This window comes from Drosophila tropicalis, unplaced genomic scaffold, assembly GCF_018151085.1.
Source record: "Drosophila tropicalis isolate 14030-0801.00 unplaced genomic scaffold, ASM1815108v1 contig_443, whole genome shotgun sequence".
Lineage (NCBI taxonomy): Eukaryota > Metazoa > Arthropoda > Insecta > Diptera > Drosophilidae > Drosophila > Drosophila tropicalis.
In genome coordinates this window covers 5,383,578-5,396,959 of record NW_027172907.1, presented here as the reverse complement: position 1 = coordinate 5,396,959, position 13,382 = coordinate 5,383,578, and the positions used below count along the sequence as shown (strand labels likewise).

Here is a 13,382-nt window from a genome sequence, read left to right as displayed (position 1 = left end):
TGTTACTTTTGTCTGGTTTTATGTATGTTTCATACATAAATTTTATTGTTGTCAACATTAAATTTTGGCTCGAGTAAAACAATTTTCAAGCGTTTTGAAATGCATAAAATATGCATACAAAATTGTCCGGCTGCCGACTGAAGGACCAACTTTATGGCTAAATAGTTTGCCCTGGCCCAAGCCATTAATGCTTTTTATGCGGGTTTCTGTGCCAGAAACGCAAAAAAAACAACAATCCAAAAAGGGAAATCTACCAAGGAGTGAGAGTAGTAAACTTTTCTTTTCCCCCCTTATCTCTGTCTCTCTCTCTTTCTGCCGCTGTGTGGGTGGCACCACCTTAGTCGCCTTAGCCGCCACCCATAACCATAATAATAACAACAACACTTTGGTCAAACATCTGAAGCGAAACCCATCGCAAAGTTTATGGCGCCAACGCCGAAACTGAAAAACCGAAAGGGTCATGTGGCTCATTAAACTTTGGCCAACAATTTTTTCTAGCGCGCCCTTCCAACTCTGTTCGCATCCCTCCAGCCCCACCACTCTTTCCCCCCACATTAACCCACAAAGACAAACAAAAAGTTTTGCACTAAATATTTGCACCATTACAAAAAAATACAAGAAAAAAAACCCACGAACCCCAAATAAGGTGAGTGGCCACAGTTTCTAGTAAATGGGGGGGGGAGAATGGGGGTAAAGGGCTTTGAGGTCTGTTTTTTTACCCCCTATATAAAATTATCTTGCTCACACATACGCCCCATTAAACGTGAGACAAATTGTGAAGACAAGTAAATTGTAAAGTACTATGGCAAACGAGTTGAAAATAAAATAAAGAGGAAAAGTGAAAGCATATTTGTTGTTAAAAGATTTCGCAGTAACTACAACAACAAAAACCATACAAAATATAAATATTCGATTTGTAATTAACAAACAGAAATGGAAAAGAGGAAATATTAAAGAAGTTTTCCTTCATTTTGGAAAGATTTAAAATAATCACGTAAAAGGTTACCACTTTTGATACTTCTTCGAGTTGTAATTCTCAACTAGTTGTAGCAGTAATGGAATGAGATTAGCAAAGTTTGCCGATGAGAGAACTTAAAGGTTCTCGAACTTGCAAGTCATCTGTATAATCAGCTTTAGGAATCAATAAATATGCCTACATATATCTTTGGTTGACCCTTATGTAATTCAAGTTGTCACTTCTGTATTACTTAACGCCTCGAGGTAATAGAGAAACTCGTTATCGAGCTTTATAGAGGTCAAAAGTCTATAAAAAAATTTGCTAAATTTCAATCATTCAGTTTTGTTATCCAATTAAGTATCTAATTTTCGATTAACCAAATGAACAATCGTCTTTATACCAAACACGCACAGGGTCACCCATTGTGTTTGATAATTATACTTAGAGTCACAGACCCAGACCCAGACACAAGTCCACTTGTTTGCCCTTGATTATTTTCATTAGCGTGACATGTGTTGACATTTTTGCCAAGGACCAAACCAAGGAGCGACCACCTTCTGTGTAGAGGAGCAGCACGGCAGGATTCATTTGCTTGCGTAATTAGTTAAAAGCGAGAACATGTTATATGCAACTACTGGGTGTCTTTATTATTTCATATGACAAATCAACAAAGTTTCAACAAATAGTGTGAGCGAGGCAGTGAGAGAGATGCTCACGCTTTAGTAGCCCCAGTGGGAGCCGAAGCCATCGAAACTGGCATGAGCCACAACGGCGGCAGGTGAGTACTTGACAAAGGCAGCTGGAGCGACGGCAACTGGTGCGGGGGCAGCATAGGCAACGGGAGCAGGAGCAGCATAGGTAACTGGAGCTGGGGCAGCATAGACAGTCTTGGCCACAACTGGGGCAGGAGCAGCATACACAGCCTTGGTCACAACTGGAGCAGGAGCAGCATACAAAGCCTTGGTCACAACTGGAGCAGCTACAATTGGAGCGGGAGCGGCATAGACGGCCTTAGTAACAACTGGAGCTGGAGCAGCATACACAGTCTTGGTCACAACTGGAGCTGGAGCGGCATATACGGTCTTGGCCACAATTGGAGCTGGAGCAGCAGCGGCATAGATCGATTTGGTCACAACAGCTGGAGCCGAGTACAAAGTCTTTGGGGTGTAGACATTGTTGGTGATGCGGGAATCCACTTTGCTTACACTCGAATATGGGGTGACCACGTTTTTAGAATAGGTGGACACAGTGCCGCCAAATGAACGGACCACATTCTGTTGGGTGGTGCCAACAGCATCGAAATGGGGCTGAGCCACCTTGGCTACCACCGGAATGGCAGGAGCAGCCAAATAGCCAGCATTCGATGCAGCAACCAAGGCGCAGAGGGACAACAGGACGTATTTGAATGCCATGGCGAGGAATGGAGGTGAAGATTTGTTTACTTGAAATGCAATTGAAGCTGAACAAGTTGCTACTGATGCTGATCTCTTTGAGTTTCAAAGTTTTTATAGTCCCCGAAAAAAAAGGTTTGAGATTTAATTTCAAACTTGTTGCCAAATTTCACGGTCAGCTCAAGTACGAATGTGTTTCTGGGTTTGTGTGTGTGTGACAGATCGACTTAGGCCTAAGCCCCTTTAACAAAACCCAAAAACTGGTTCAATGGGTCGACAAATGACTATGACTTGGCGCTAACTGGAAACTCTGAGAGTCTGAGACTGCGACTGAGACTTCAGCATCAAGTTTCAATTTGACTCCACCTTCAATTCGCTGCAAAACGAAAATGAAAATGAATTATTTTGAATACTATCAGCAGCTCATAAATTTTACCAAAGAAGAAAAACTTTTATTTGTTCGGCGTATTTTTCCATTAAATTGAGTTCAACTCAAGCAGCAAATATGAGCCCCTCTCCCCCCACGGGGTTCCTTGTCACACCACCTTACCACCATTCAATGGAGTGGAGGATGGGGATGCGAATGCGGATGCTGTATGTCAACTGCCTCTTGTATCTCAGCAGGTGGTGGTGGGTGGTTGGTGGACTTGTTTATGATTTTTGTTGTTTTTATAAGAGTTTCAAAACTTTTCTTCACATCAGAAACAAAAGAAAGAAAGACAAGAACAAGAAAAGAAAGAACTCTACTTTTGCCATATCGTTTGCCATTGCAGTCTCAGTCATGAAGGTCGCATAAAATTCAACTCGAAAGTTGAAGGAGACAGTTGAAAATTACCTTCGAGATTTCTAGAGATTTTCTTTCTTTGACTATTCAAAAGAGCATGTTATATTCGTTGTCTTCGTTTCAACTTTCGTTTTCAGTGTTGTGAAAGTTTTTTTTTCGGGAAAATGAATTTCCCTGCTGATGCTGCTGCTTTTCACACAGGGACAGGGGGCAGGAACAGAGAAAGGAGAACTGGGCAGAGGCAGGGCCGAGACCGTGATGAATATTTATTGAAATTACCAAAGTTGACGCTGCTCCAAATTGAATTGTGTTGCCAACTTGGGATGCCTGCACTCCAAGAAAACAAAAAAAAAAAAAAAACAACAACGAAAATATTTATATACATAATACAACTGCAGGTTATATTTTTCGCTTCTTTCCTGGTTTTATGTTTTGCCTTTTTTTTTTTTTTGGGCAAATTGTTATTAATTTTACACTCAGGGCCCATGCATGAGAGTTTCGAGTCTAAACCTAATTACGGCATTTAATTTATGTGAGTAAATTGGCTTTCAAATTGGGTGATAGAGGGAGGAACTTGACTGACAACTAGTCAGCATTGTGTGTGTGTGTGTGTGTCTCTGTGGGCAGTTCAATTTGCTGGCTAAAAAGATATTGGCACGCGTCGCGTTGTTGTACCCTAAAATATATAAAAGCCGCAACATTTTGGTCAAATCAACATCAGTCTCAGAGCAACCAGCCATCAGCAATCAGCCATCAGCTGCTCAGTTCAATCTAAATTGCCAGTCATCCAGTCAAAAAATTACGAAATGGCTTTCCGCTACCTCATCTCATTCTGCGCTTTGTTGGCCTATGCCAATGCTGGTCTTTTGGCCGTAGCCAATCCCTCGTTGGATGCAGTGGCCGCCACCCAACAGAATGTGGTCCGCTCCTTCGCCGGCACAGTGTCCAGCTACTCCAAGGCAGTGGATACTCCATACTCAAGTGTCCGTAAGACAGATACCCGCATCCAGAATAATGTCTATACGCCAGCGATTGCCAAGACCACCTATGCTGCTGCTGCTCCTTTGTACACTCAAGCCACACCAGTGGTGGCCAAGACTCTGGTCCATGCTGCCCCAGCTCCTGTTATTGAGAAGACTGTGTATGCTGCCCCAGCTCCAGCTGTCCACTATGCTGCTCCTGCTCCAGTTCTGGCCAAGACAGTGTACTCTGCCCCGGCACCAGCTGTAATTGCTAAGACATATGCCGCTCCAGCTGTCCACTATGCTGCTCCGGCTCCAGTTGTTGCCAAGACTTACTACTCTGCCCCCGCTCCAGTTGTGGCCAAGACAGTTTACTCTGCTCCCGCTCCAGTTGTGGCCAAAACAGTTTACTCTGCCCCCGCTCCAGTTGTGGCCAAGACAGTTTACTCAGCTCCCGCCCCAGTGGCTTATGCCGCTCCTGTTGCCGCCGCCACCAATGTGAACTATGGTCCTTCAGCTACCACCTATTCGCACAATGCTCCCGCCCTTGGCGTCTCCAGCTATGGCAGTGCCCAGACAGTGCATTACTCACCAGCCGAGAGTGTATCTCACATGAGCTTCGATGGCTTTGGCACCCACTGGGGTTTCTAGGTCACCTGGCCCCGCCCCCCAGCTCCTACCGCATTGTTTGTTAAACCTTCTTGTTAATGTTGATCGATAATAAATTTTAAGCAATTTTTTTTTTCTCCATTGCAAATTCAAAACAAACATCAAGTAGACCTTCCTTTTGACCAAAAAACCACAAAGTCAATTTAACAGAATCAGGTCTAAAGAGCAGTCCCAGCAGCTTTATGGCCACAATAGAAACAATAAGAGCAGCGGGAGGGGGTAAAAATTACACAAAAATATATACAGAGCTAGTTTCTTCGTTGTCATTCACATCATCATCATCGGATTGAGACTCTATGGAGCGTTGGCGGCCTTCGACAGTTGCCGTTTCGTTCAGAGTTGCTCAGTTGTGATAAATTGCCCCAGAGAGGGCGAGACAGAGAGAGGGTCGTGGGTGGGAGGAGGCGCGGTCATGTCGATTATGTATGTTTGCGCATTACATTATGGGCCTTTAATTGGATTTAATATTAATATTTCGCACACCTTTTTTTCCTCCACCCCTCCTTTAATTTCATTTCTCTTTCTCGCTTCACCTTTTGGCCCTAAGGCCAAACAGTACTCGTACAAGAAAAAATATTGAAATCAATTTCATTGAAATTATTCGCTTATACCTTTTCGGCCGATATGTCATGATTATGTATATTTGCACTTGTTATAAATATTGTCAGTTAATTAACGGATATTTTGTTGCTGATATAACCGGACATCGATGGTTAAAGAAACACACACAGACACACACAAACGAACCAGAAATGCTATTACATATTAACTTGATCGAAATATGAATTCAATAAGCCCATCAAACCAATTGAAATTGACAATTCACAAACATTTCATATGAATCTTAGTGCAGTAAAAGCTCACAAAGAGAACTTTAAGAAATTTAGTAAGAGAAACGAGAAATTTCGTTTCAACCACATATAAAACAGTTTTTTCAGAGTCTCAAAATGTATTAGAAACAAATTTCACTAATAAGTATGTATATTCAAGTAAAAATTTGAGTCCTATATTCAATTTTATATTTATCAAGTAATTTGGTTGAATTTTTTTTTGAAATGTAATGAAAATCTGGAATATGACTGCTTTATAAGTCAGAGTCCATCTCATGACTTAAATCATCTAAAATTGAAGAAACTTGTCTCGTAGATTCTCTAAAATCAAGTCTTAATGGAGAAATTTTATTTAATTTTGAATATTTCTTTAAATAATCAGTTGATCATTTGGATTAAGTTAAGTGGATTTTCGAAATGCCAATCAGTTTAATTGATACAATCGCAGACAAAATATTCAAGATACATTAATATAAATGTATAATTATAATTCTGAAATCCATCTAACCCCTTTAAAACCTAATGATCAACTGATTATTTAAAGAAATAATAAATAAATAATAGCCCCTTTAAAACCTAAGACTTAATGAGATCAACTATATTTAGGTGCTTATGGCGATTCAGCAAACGTTTTTAGAAAGACTAAGTATGTCGAGTATACGCCACATGTTACTGGGTATCTCTTATTGAAGTCACAAAATCTTCATTGATATGGGCACACATACAGACGCACATACTGATGTATGTGGTGGTGTGTGTGTGTGTGTTGTATGTATCTTGAAATGGTCAACAATGGAGCAATTAAATCAATTGCTATACCACTCGGCTCTTTCTATCATTGTCAAGATGAGTATGGGGCAGCAGCGTGTTTAGGGTGTGGGAAACTTGAGGAGGCAATTCAAATTTGATGGCCTCCGACTCTGGCATCGTTTAGTTCCTTTTGCTGCCAGCCTTTTGGCTCTTTCTACTCCACATTGAAAGTGTCACTAATGTGACGTGCGACAGATTTGATCAATTCCCTAGCTAATGCACGACAATAAACAATCAAATCAAATTAAATGAAAACGTGCTTCAAAAACAAGAACAACAACAACAACAACAATGGAATTGAATTGGCTCCCATACTTTTATTGGTTTCGCCTTTTTTTTTGTGTATGGCTAAAGAGTGCTGATAGAGAGGGTAAAGAAATTAGCTGCATTTGTTTGCCATTTTGATTGCGCATACGCCACATACTCCTTGTCTTCGTTTGGCATCGTTTTTACATGTTCTTGTCTGTCTCGGTTGACAATTAGTCAATAATTTATTTCAATTTCATTTGGCATGCCGAACACACAAACACCAAAATACACACATCTATGGATAGTTGGCCTAACTGCACTTTAATTGCATTTGCATTTTGGTTTGTGCCTTGTCGTTTTGTCCTTTGTCCTTAGTCGTTTTGTTCGCTTGTTTTTGCTGAAAACTTGCTTGCCACAGCAGAGGGAAAAGCTCAAGCTCAATTGTTGCAATGAAATTTACGTAAGCGAATTTTCCATAATTTAAATAACAGCATTACACAGCACGTGTGTCGGTGTGTGTGTGTAACGGAATGGAAAAACTGCAGTCGGAAGAATATCTATCCTGTGTCTCCTCTTTCGTCTGTTTGTCGTTTCGGTATCGTCTGCCTGCGAATACGTATGTCCTGGTATAATTAAATTATGAAAGGACATAAGACGCATAATAAGTTATAAATCAAATTTACCTATCCCACGAGAATGTCCCACACTTTACACATGGCAGAGACAAGGATGCCAAGGATACCTCAAGTCAGACATTTAGTTTGCTTGTCCAGTCTCTTGTCTTTGACCTGGGGCACACGGACGGACACGGCAGGGGTCTCTGAATGTGACTGTGTCTGCAATTTGATGGACATTATGACGACTCTGTCTCGACAAACAATTAGACAATTGATGCATCTGTGTGGTGTCCGTTTTTGGACCATCTCCTTGTTTTGCCATTGCAATTTTGTATTTAGATGTGTGTGTGTGTGTGTGTGTGTGTCTGTGTGTGTGTGTGTGACTGTGGATTTTGAAAACGTGAAAAGGGCTGTCCTATTCCGGATACTGTTCTGGTTGTTTAAATGCAACTGTTTCATAACTGTGACTGCATTTTATGTTGCATTTTGGCTGGTGTCAAGTCCAGCCGCCACTTCAAGTGTGCAATTGAAAAATGTCCTGTAACAGGCAAATGCAAATTTGTGCCACAGGCAGATGGCCGAGTCTTTTTCCATTGTCCCCTGTGGCAAGTTGTTATGTTTCTCTGACCCTTCATCTACCAACCGCCCAATAATTCGTTCTTGTGCTTAATAAATATCTATGAACATTAAATTGAAGAACGAAAACTGCTAATTAGATCAAATAAATTTGTGGAGTCTGTCAATATTAATGCTCTTATTGATAGAGTCAATTATGATTACCGCGATGGATCGTACATGGCAATCGAGCAAGCTTAAACATAAGCTTAAAACAACCGCAGTACTTTATAATTAAAAATTTCATTCACTAAGACAGTTTAAAACAAGTATTCAGTTAAACATAATTCTTCTATTCACAATTCTGTTCGTCTCGAACTAAAACTCCAAAACATGCCAGGCAGAAGTAGGCAAAGAAAAGCAGCCATCATGATATGTCATCATGGTCTCTCAGCCTCACAGGACAAAGGGACAGTCAGAGCCATCCCCTGTAGAGGAAGACCAAAAACAAAACAAAAAAGAAAAGCCAGCCAACTGATACTTATCATTGTAAGCTGCTGCTTGGCTGATTAAAATTTAATTTTTAATTTAAAGAATGTTTGTATTTTATTTGAGTCTTGTTGCGAAATAAATACGAGGGAAAGAGAAAACCTAAGAAACACACAGAGAGAAGCACAAAGAGACTTAGGCAGAATAAAGGAGCAAGATAGAGTGAGATAGATAGAGAGAGAGAGAGGCTACAGAAGGGTAGCAAAGTGCCTTGAAGGTCGTTGTGACTGTTGATTTATCATTACTTTATGCAAATTGACCGCTTACCTTTTGCTTTTTATCGAAGCATCTGTATAAACTTTTCTCCATTTTTTTTACCCAACCATTTTTCTATGCAGTGCCAATTTTATACTCTCTAAGTGGGTATAACGGATATGTGTATCTTAAAAGAGAATTTTGAAACTTCATTGACTGAGAGAATATCTTTATATACTTCTTTCACTTTGAAACCGTTTTCCAACAGTGGTGGTCCAGTGTTGTATAACGCCTTTGAATTCTAAAAGCAAAAACCCAAAATAACTTGGCTCTCACAATTCCTAACTCGTTTTGGAATAAACTTTTAACCTACAAATAAAAGTAGTCATAAGAATTTGGTACTACCTATAAAAATATTCAAAGACTTTCTGTGTTTTGTTACTTTGAAGAGTATTTCAATAGCCCACAAAGGTCAATAGTTCAGTTGCCAGTATTTTTTTTTTATGTGTGTGTGTGTGTGTTGCCTTTTTTTTTGCGCCACGTGCAATGTCAATGCCAAGCGATTAACATTCAATTAGCTTTTGGCTTCATCAATGATTTTATCGTAGCCATTAGGAGCGAGGTGAAGATGAATGGTGGTGGTTGGAGATGCATATTCCCATTTCTGTCTGGTTTGAGTGTAAATTGTGGCAAATTATCATTAGCTTGTGGTTGTTATTGTGCTATGTGCTGTGTGCTGGATGGTGTATGCCCCCCAAACAAGGATAACGACAACGGCAACAACATCTTTACATCTTCAAAAGGTTTTTATGACATCAACAGCTGTCGTTGACAGATTATTGTGGCGATTATTTTAGCAGAGACGAAGGCAGACGAAGGCAAACAACAAACAGGACTCAAGCTTCAGGCGGGAGGAAAGGCTATACCCTAAAGCATAGATAGAGAGATAGAGATATGTACATATATAGGAAGAGGGAGAGGGAGTGGGCCAGAGGGAGGGGGCCTTGGGACAGGAGTTGTCTCTGCTTTGTGCGTTCAACTGGAAATTGTCAACAATGTTGTCATTGCTGGTGGTCTCTTTGTCGATGCTTTGCTGCTTGCCACATGTGTTCTGGCCACTTAAACATCTTGTGGTTTTGGCACTTGTGAATAACTAACTATGTTCCACTTGGAAAAGTTGTCACTTTACGCCCTATTTTTTGTTTTTCGCTTTTTTTTTTTTTTTTTTTGTAATAAACAAACACTTGGAATTACACACACATATACATACATACATTGGAGACAAAAGCTTTAGATCGCTGTCTGTTCGTCTTCACTGCAATGTGCATTTGCCCAGCAATCGTCTTGCAAATTCAGGCCATCATTTTGTTGATATTACTTATCGTAAGTATTTGATGTAGAGTTTCAATAGAATTTCAATAACATTTTCTGGCAGATTTTAAGCGGAAATGAAGCGTATCATGATATCAAGGAATTGAGCTTACCAGATTTACAATCTGCTGCACTGATCATTATTTCTCTGCTCTTAACATTCTGCATAATGATCATCTCCTTTTGGGGTATATTTCTGGTGAAAGCGGAAAACATATTCAAATTGCAAATAGTAAGCTAAAAGTGTCAAAACCCAACACGCATTGAGTTAAAATTCACACATTTTCATTTAGTTATTCTTTAGCCTCTTTGGATTCATTATATCCAAGTGCGTTTTATGGATAATAGCAACCGATTCAGAGATAACATATTTAACAAATATATGGTTCAAATTCACCGTTCTAAATGCTGTAAGTAAATAACTAACCAACTAAGAGAAGACCTCACCTGATAAGTTCACCCAGGTCGTCAGTATGATAATAATCAGTCTCTTGATCCTTTCACGTATGCTCAATTGAAAGTTAAATCTGTCGTTGGTATAAATCAATATAAAAATATTCAACAATGTGTCTATGTCCGAAATTCGTTTTGAAATTGGTAACATTGCTCTTGATGCTCATTCTCATGGTAAGTTATAGTAAAAACGAATCCTTCTCTGACATCTCCTATGCCTTTAGATATTCTGTGCTACCGATATGGCCATTTCATATGAAAATATCGAGAAATCTGAATCCAAAGTCACACTTTTGCTCATCCTTTCCATATCGGTGAGTTTATTTCTTTCGGTTACTCTTCTGTTTGGTTTCTATGCCGGGTTTCGGAATAAATATTTATTATTGCAAATGGTAAGAGTTGGAATATACTTTTTTTAAATATTACTTTTTTTGCTGTTGTTGTTAATTAAACAACTTATAGTTAGTTTTCGTTTTGGTTGCCTTCGCCCTGAGCAAATTGATACTGTGGATTATCGCTGGTAATTTAGTGCAGCAATTGGATGCCAATGGATTAGTTGTACATATGTGGTTCCAACTTTCCATAATAACATCGGTAACTATGTTTGTTTTTCAAATATTTAATGTTACGTTGTTTCTGTTCTTGTTGTTGTTGTTCTCTTTTTACAGATGCTGCTTATAGTTTTTGTCACATTATATTGCCTCAGACTGCAAGATGATGTATCTGTGTGAAAAGCCATCGCAGAATTACTGCAAATAAGCACTTTTAAAATATTGCAAATACGGTTTCTAGTAAATTAGCAATCTTACCTTTATATAGTATGTATATACATATAGCGTATTTTTATATAGGACATCCTTCGCTTAAATGTAAATTGTTTTGGTACAATTTTTAAAGGTTAATTGGCTCTACCTTTAAGTTGAGGTTTCACCTTTTTCACTCCCACTATTATTGTCCCCCCATTTCAATGGGTGCGTAATGCCGATGAAGTTGTCGATATGGTCATGTTGATATCACGCACCATGCCATTATGCTGTCTGTCTGTGTGTGTGTGTGTGTGTGTATGCGTAATCAAATTACATGCGGAATTATGGACACCCGCAGGACAACAACGGCAGCCAATAAAGATGACGATGACAAGATAAGCGCAAGTTGTTAGCCATGGTTGCGTTTGGTTTGGGTTGAGCACAAGAATGAGAGGAGAGATATTGTCTGCTTTTTGCTTTAAATGAAATTTAACGATAAACACAAATAATGGCATTTTGCATTTTAAAAACACTTTTGGTGGCAGAGCGGAAAGGCAAGGGACGCCAGAACGAACAGAAGGACAGCAAAAGAACTGTGGCGACATTGACATTCGATTGCTAGCCAGAGTCCAAAGGGGATGCCCAGTGGTGGAGGGGACATCGTGAGGGTAAGAGGGTCGGCGACTTGATGCTCATTATACGCATTTCATTTGACACTTTTATTGGGCACATCTGTCCATTGCTGATATTTCACACTTTGGCGGGAGGGTAAATTAAATGTGAATGTGCTCTTCCTTTCGTTGGTTGGTTGGTTGGTTCATTCATTCCTTCGTTGCGCTCGTTTCTGGTTTATGCGGGTCATTTTATGGCCAAAACGAGAAGAGAGAACGGATACCGATAAGGAGGCATTAAATTTTTTTCCGCACTTTGGCTGGCCATAAAGTCGTTTCTGGGCACATCACATCACATCAGTCAGTCAGTCAGAGCACTCAGCCAATTACGCAAATAAAAAAAAGAATATGCTCTCGCTCACTCACACTCACACTCAGTCTGGCTTTCTCTCTCTATATATGTTTTATCCCGTTGCTCCCGTATGGGGAAACGTGTCAAAGTGCTGCAAAAATGCAGCAGCAGCATTCAAGGATGTTGGGAGGTCGCTTTTGGAGTGGCTCATTAGGTGTTGGCTGCCCCAAGGTGTTGTGGGTAAATTGTGTGGAAAAACGCGCACTAAACTGATACACACACACACACGCGCACACTCGACTCTCTACAGTTTGGAGTGCTTCGCTGGCCGCTGGCTAAGTGAAAAAAAAAACTGTAGCATACTTTTCTGAGCAAGTACTAGAACAAATTTGACAAAAATAAAATATATATATTTTTGTTCTTTTACAATTCGCATAATTAAAGCTCAGACCGAGAGCTTGAGGGCCTTCATCATCATCATCAGCATCATCATCATCAGGCCTGGTCATGAGAATTTTCAATTGTCGCCAAGCAAGTTGAGCCAAAAAACAGCATGTCGTCGCCGTTGTCGTTGGCGTCCAGGCGCATATCCTGCGGCTGATTAAAATCTATTAGAGTCAAAGAGAGATGTAAGACACTGTGCAGGCGGCCTTCATGGGGAGTTGCTTGCCTCAGTGGGTGGTTGCTGCTGCTGCTGCTTGTTCTTGGCCGTTTTGTTGGGTGGGTGGGCCAATATGACTTGCCATGTAAATGTCGACATCAACGCAATTGAAATGCATGCGGCGGAACTTTCCAATTTGTTAAGAATATGCCAAATGAGTCTAACGACTATGGCATCATGTTTGCCCCCTATAAATTTGTAAATTGAAAAATGTCATCCAAGAAAATGAATAAACTCAATATCTTTATAATATAGATGAAATATCGTTCAGTTTAAGTAAATGAAAATATAATACAATAATCATTTTAAACCAAGCTCATACGAAAGCAATCTTTGTCCACTCTTGTATCGAGCTTCTAGGCCAAAAGTTAGAATCGCTTACGTAGAGAGTATTCGAATTACAATATGATTTCATTTAAAACATTTGGCGCCCTGTTGTTGCCGAAAGTCGCACACAAAAAACTTTATTTCTATGCAAAAGTTTTCAACGGAAATTGTGCAGCTGTTTTGTGTGCGAGAAGACACACGATGGAGGAGGCGATGAGACTGCCACGACACTTGTTAGCTGGATGGCTGGCTGGCTGACTGGCCTCTACTTAAATATCTCTGCAGAATAATG

The 13,382-nt window shown here is 40.0% G+C and overlaps 3 protein-coding genes and 1 long non-coding RNA gene across 6 annotated transcripts in view; 3 read left to right on the top strand and 1 right to left on the bottom strand.

The window, feature by feature from the left end:
• Positions 1-13,382, top strand: part of Tsp66A (Tetraspanin 66A) — a 28,080-nt gene that overhangs the window by 1,224 nt on the left and 13,474 nt on the right. The window lies entirely within an intron of this gene.
• LOC137574192 (cuticle protein 76-like) lies at positions 1,678-2,370 on the bottom strand. The gene has a single exon (XM_068286357.1). The coding sequence runs from the start codon at positions 2,368-2,370 to the stop codon at positions 1,678-1,680; it is 693 nt and encodes a 230-aa protein (XP_068142458.1).
• Positions 3,929-4,746, top strand: LOC137574191 (cuticle protein 76). Of its 2 annotated transcripts, XM_068286356.1 has the most exons (3): positions 3,929-4,161; positions 4,267-4,603; positions 4,676-4,746. In XM_068286356.1, the coding sequence occupies exons 1-3, from the start codon at positions 3,940-3,942 to the stop codon at positions 4,744-4,746; spliced, it is 630 nt and encodes a 209-aa protein (XP_068142457.1). In that variant the 5' UTR covers positions 3,929-3,939. The 2 variants fall into 2 exon arrangements, with proteins under 2 accessions (XP_068142457.1, XP_068142455.1); XM_068286354.1 differs by having other exon boundaries at positions 3,929-4,746.
• On the top strand, positions 9,782-11,590 carry LOC137574204 (uncharacterized). 2 transcript variants are annotated; one of them, XR_011031954.1, is made up of 8 exons: positions 9,782-9,952; positions 10,005-10,172; positions 10,234-10,350; positions 10,413-10,567; positions 10,618-10,785; positions 10,856-10,987; positions 11,062-11,211; positions 11,291-11,590. It is a non-coding gene; the product is annotated as an uncharacterized lncRNA (long non-coding RNA). The 2 variants fall into 2 exon arrangements; XR_011031953.1 differs by having other exon boundaries at positions 10,405-10,567.

Coding starts and splice junctions, on each gene's coding strand:
- LOC137574191 (XM_068286354.1), top strand. CDS start 3,940: ATGGCTTTCCGCTACCTCATCTCATTCTGCGCTTTGTTGGCCTATGCC.
- LOC137574192 (XM_068286357.1), bottom strand. CDS start 2,370: ATGGCATTCAAATACGTCCTGTTGTCCCTCTGCGCCTTGGTTGCTGCA.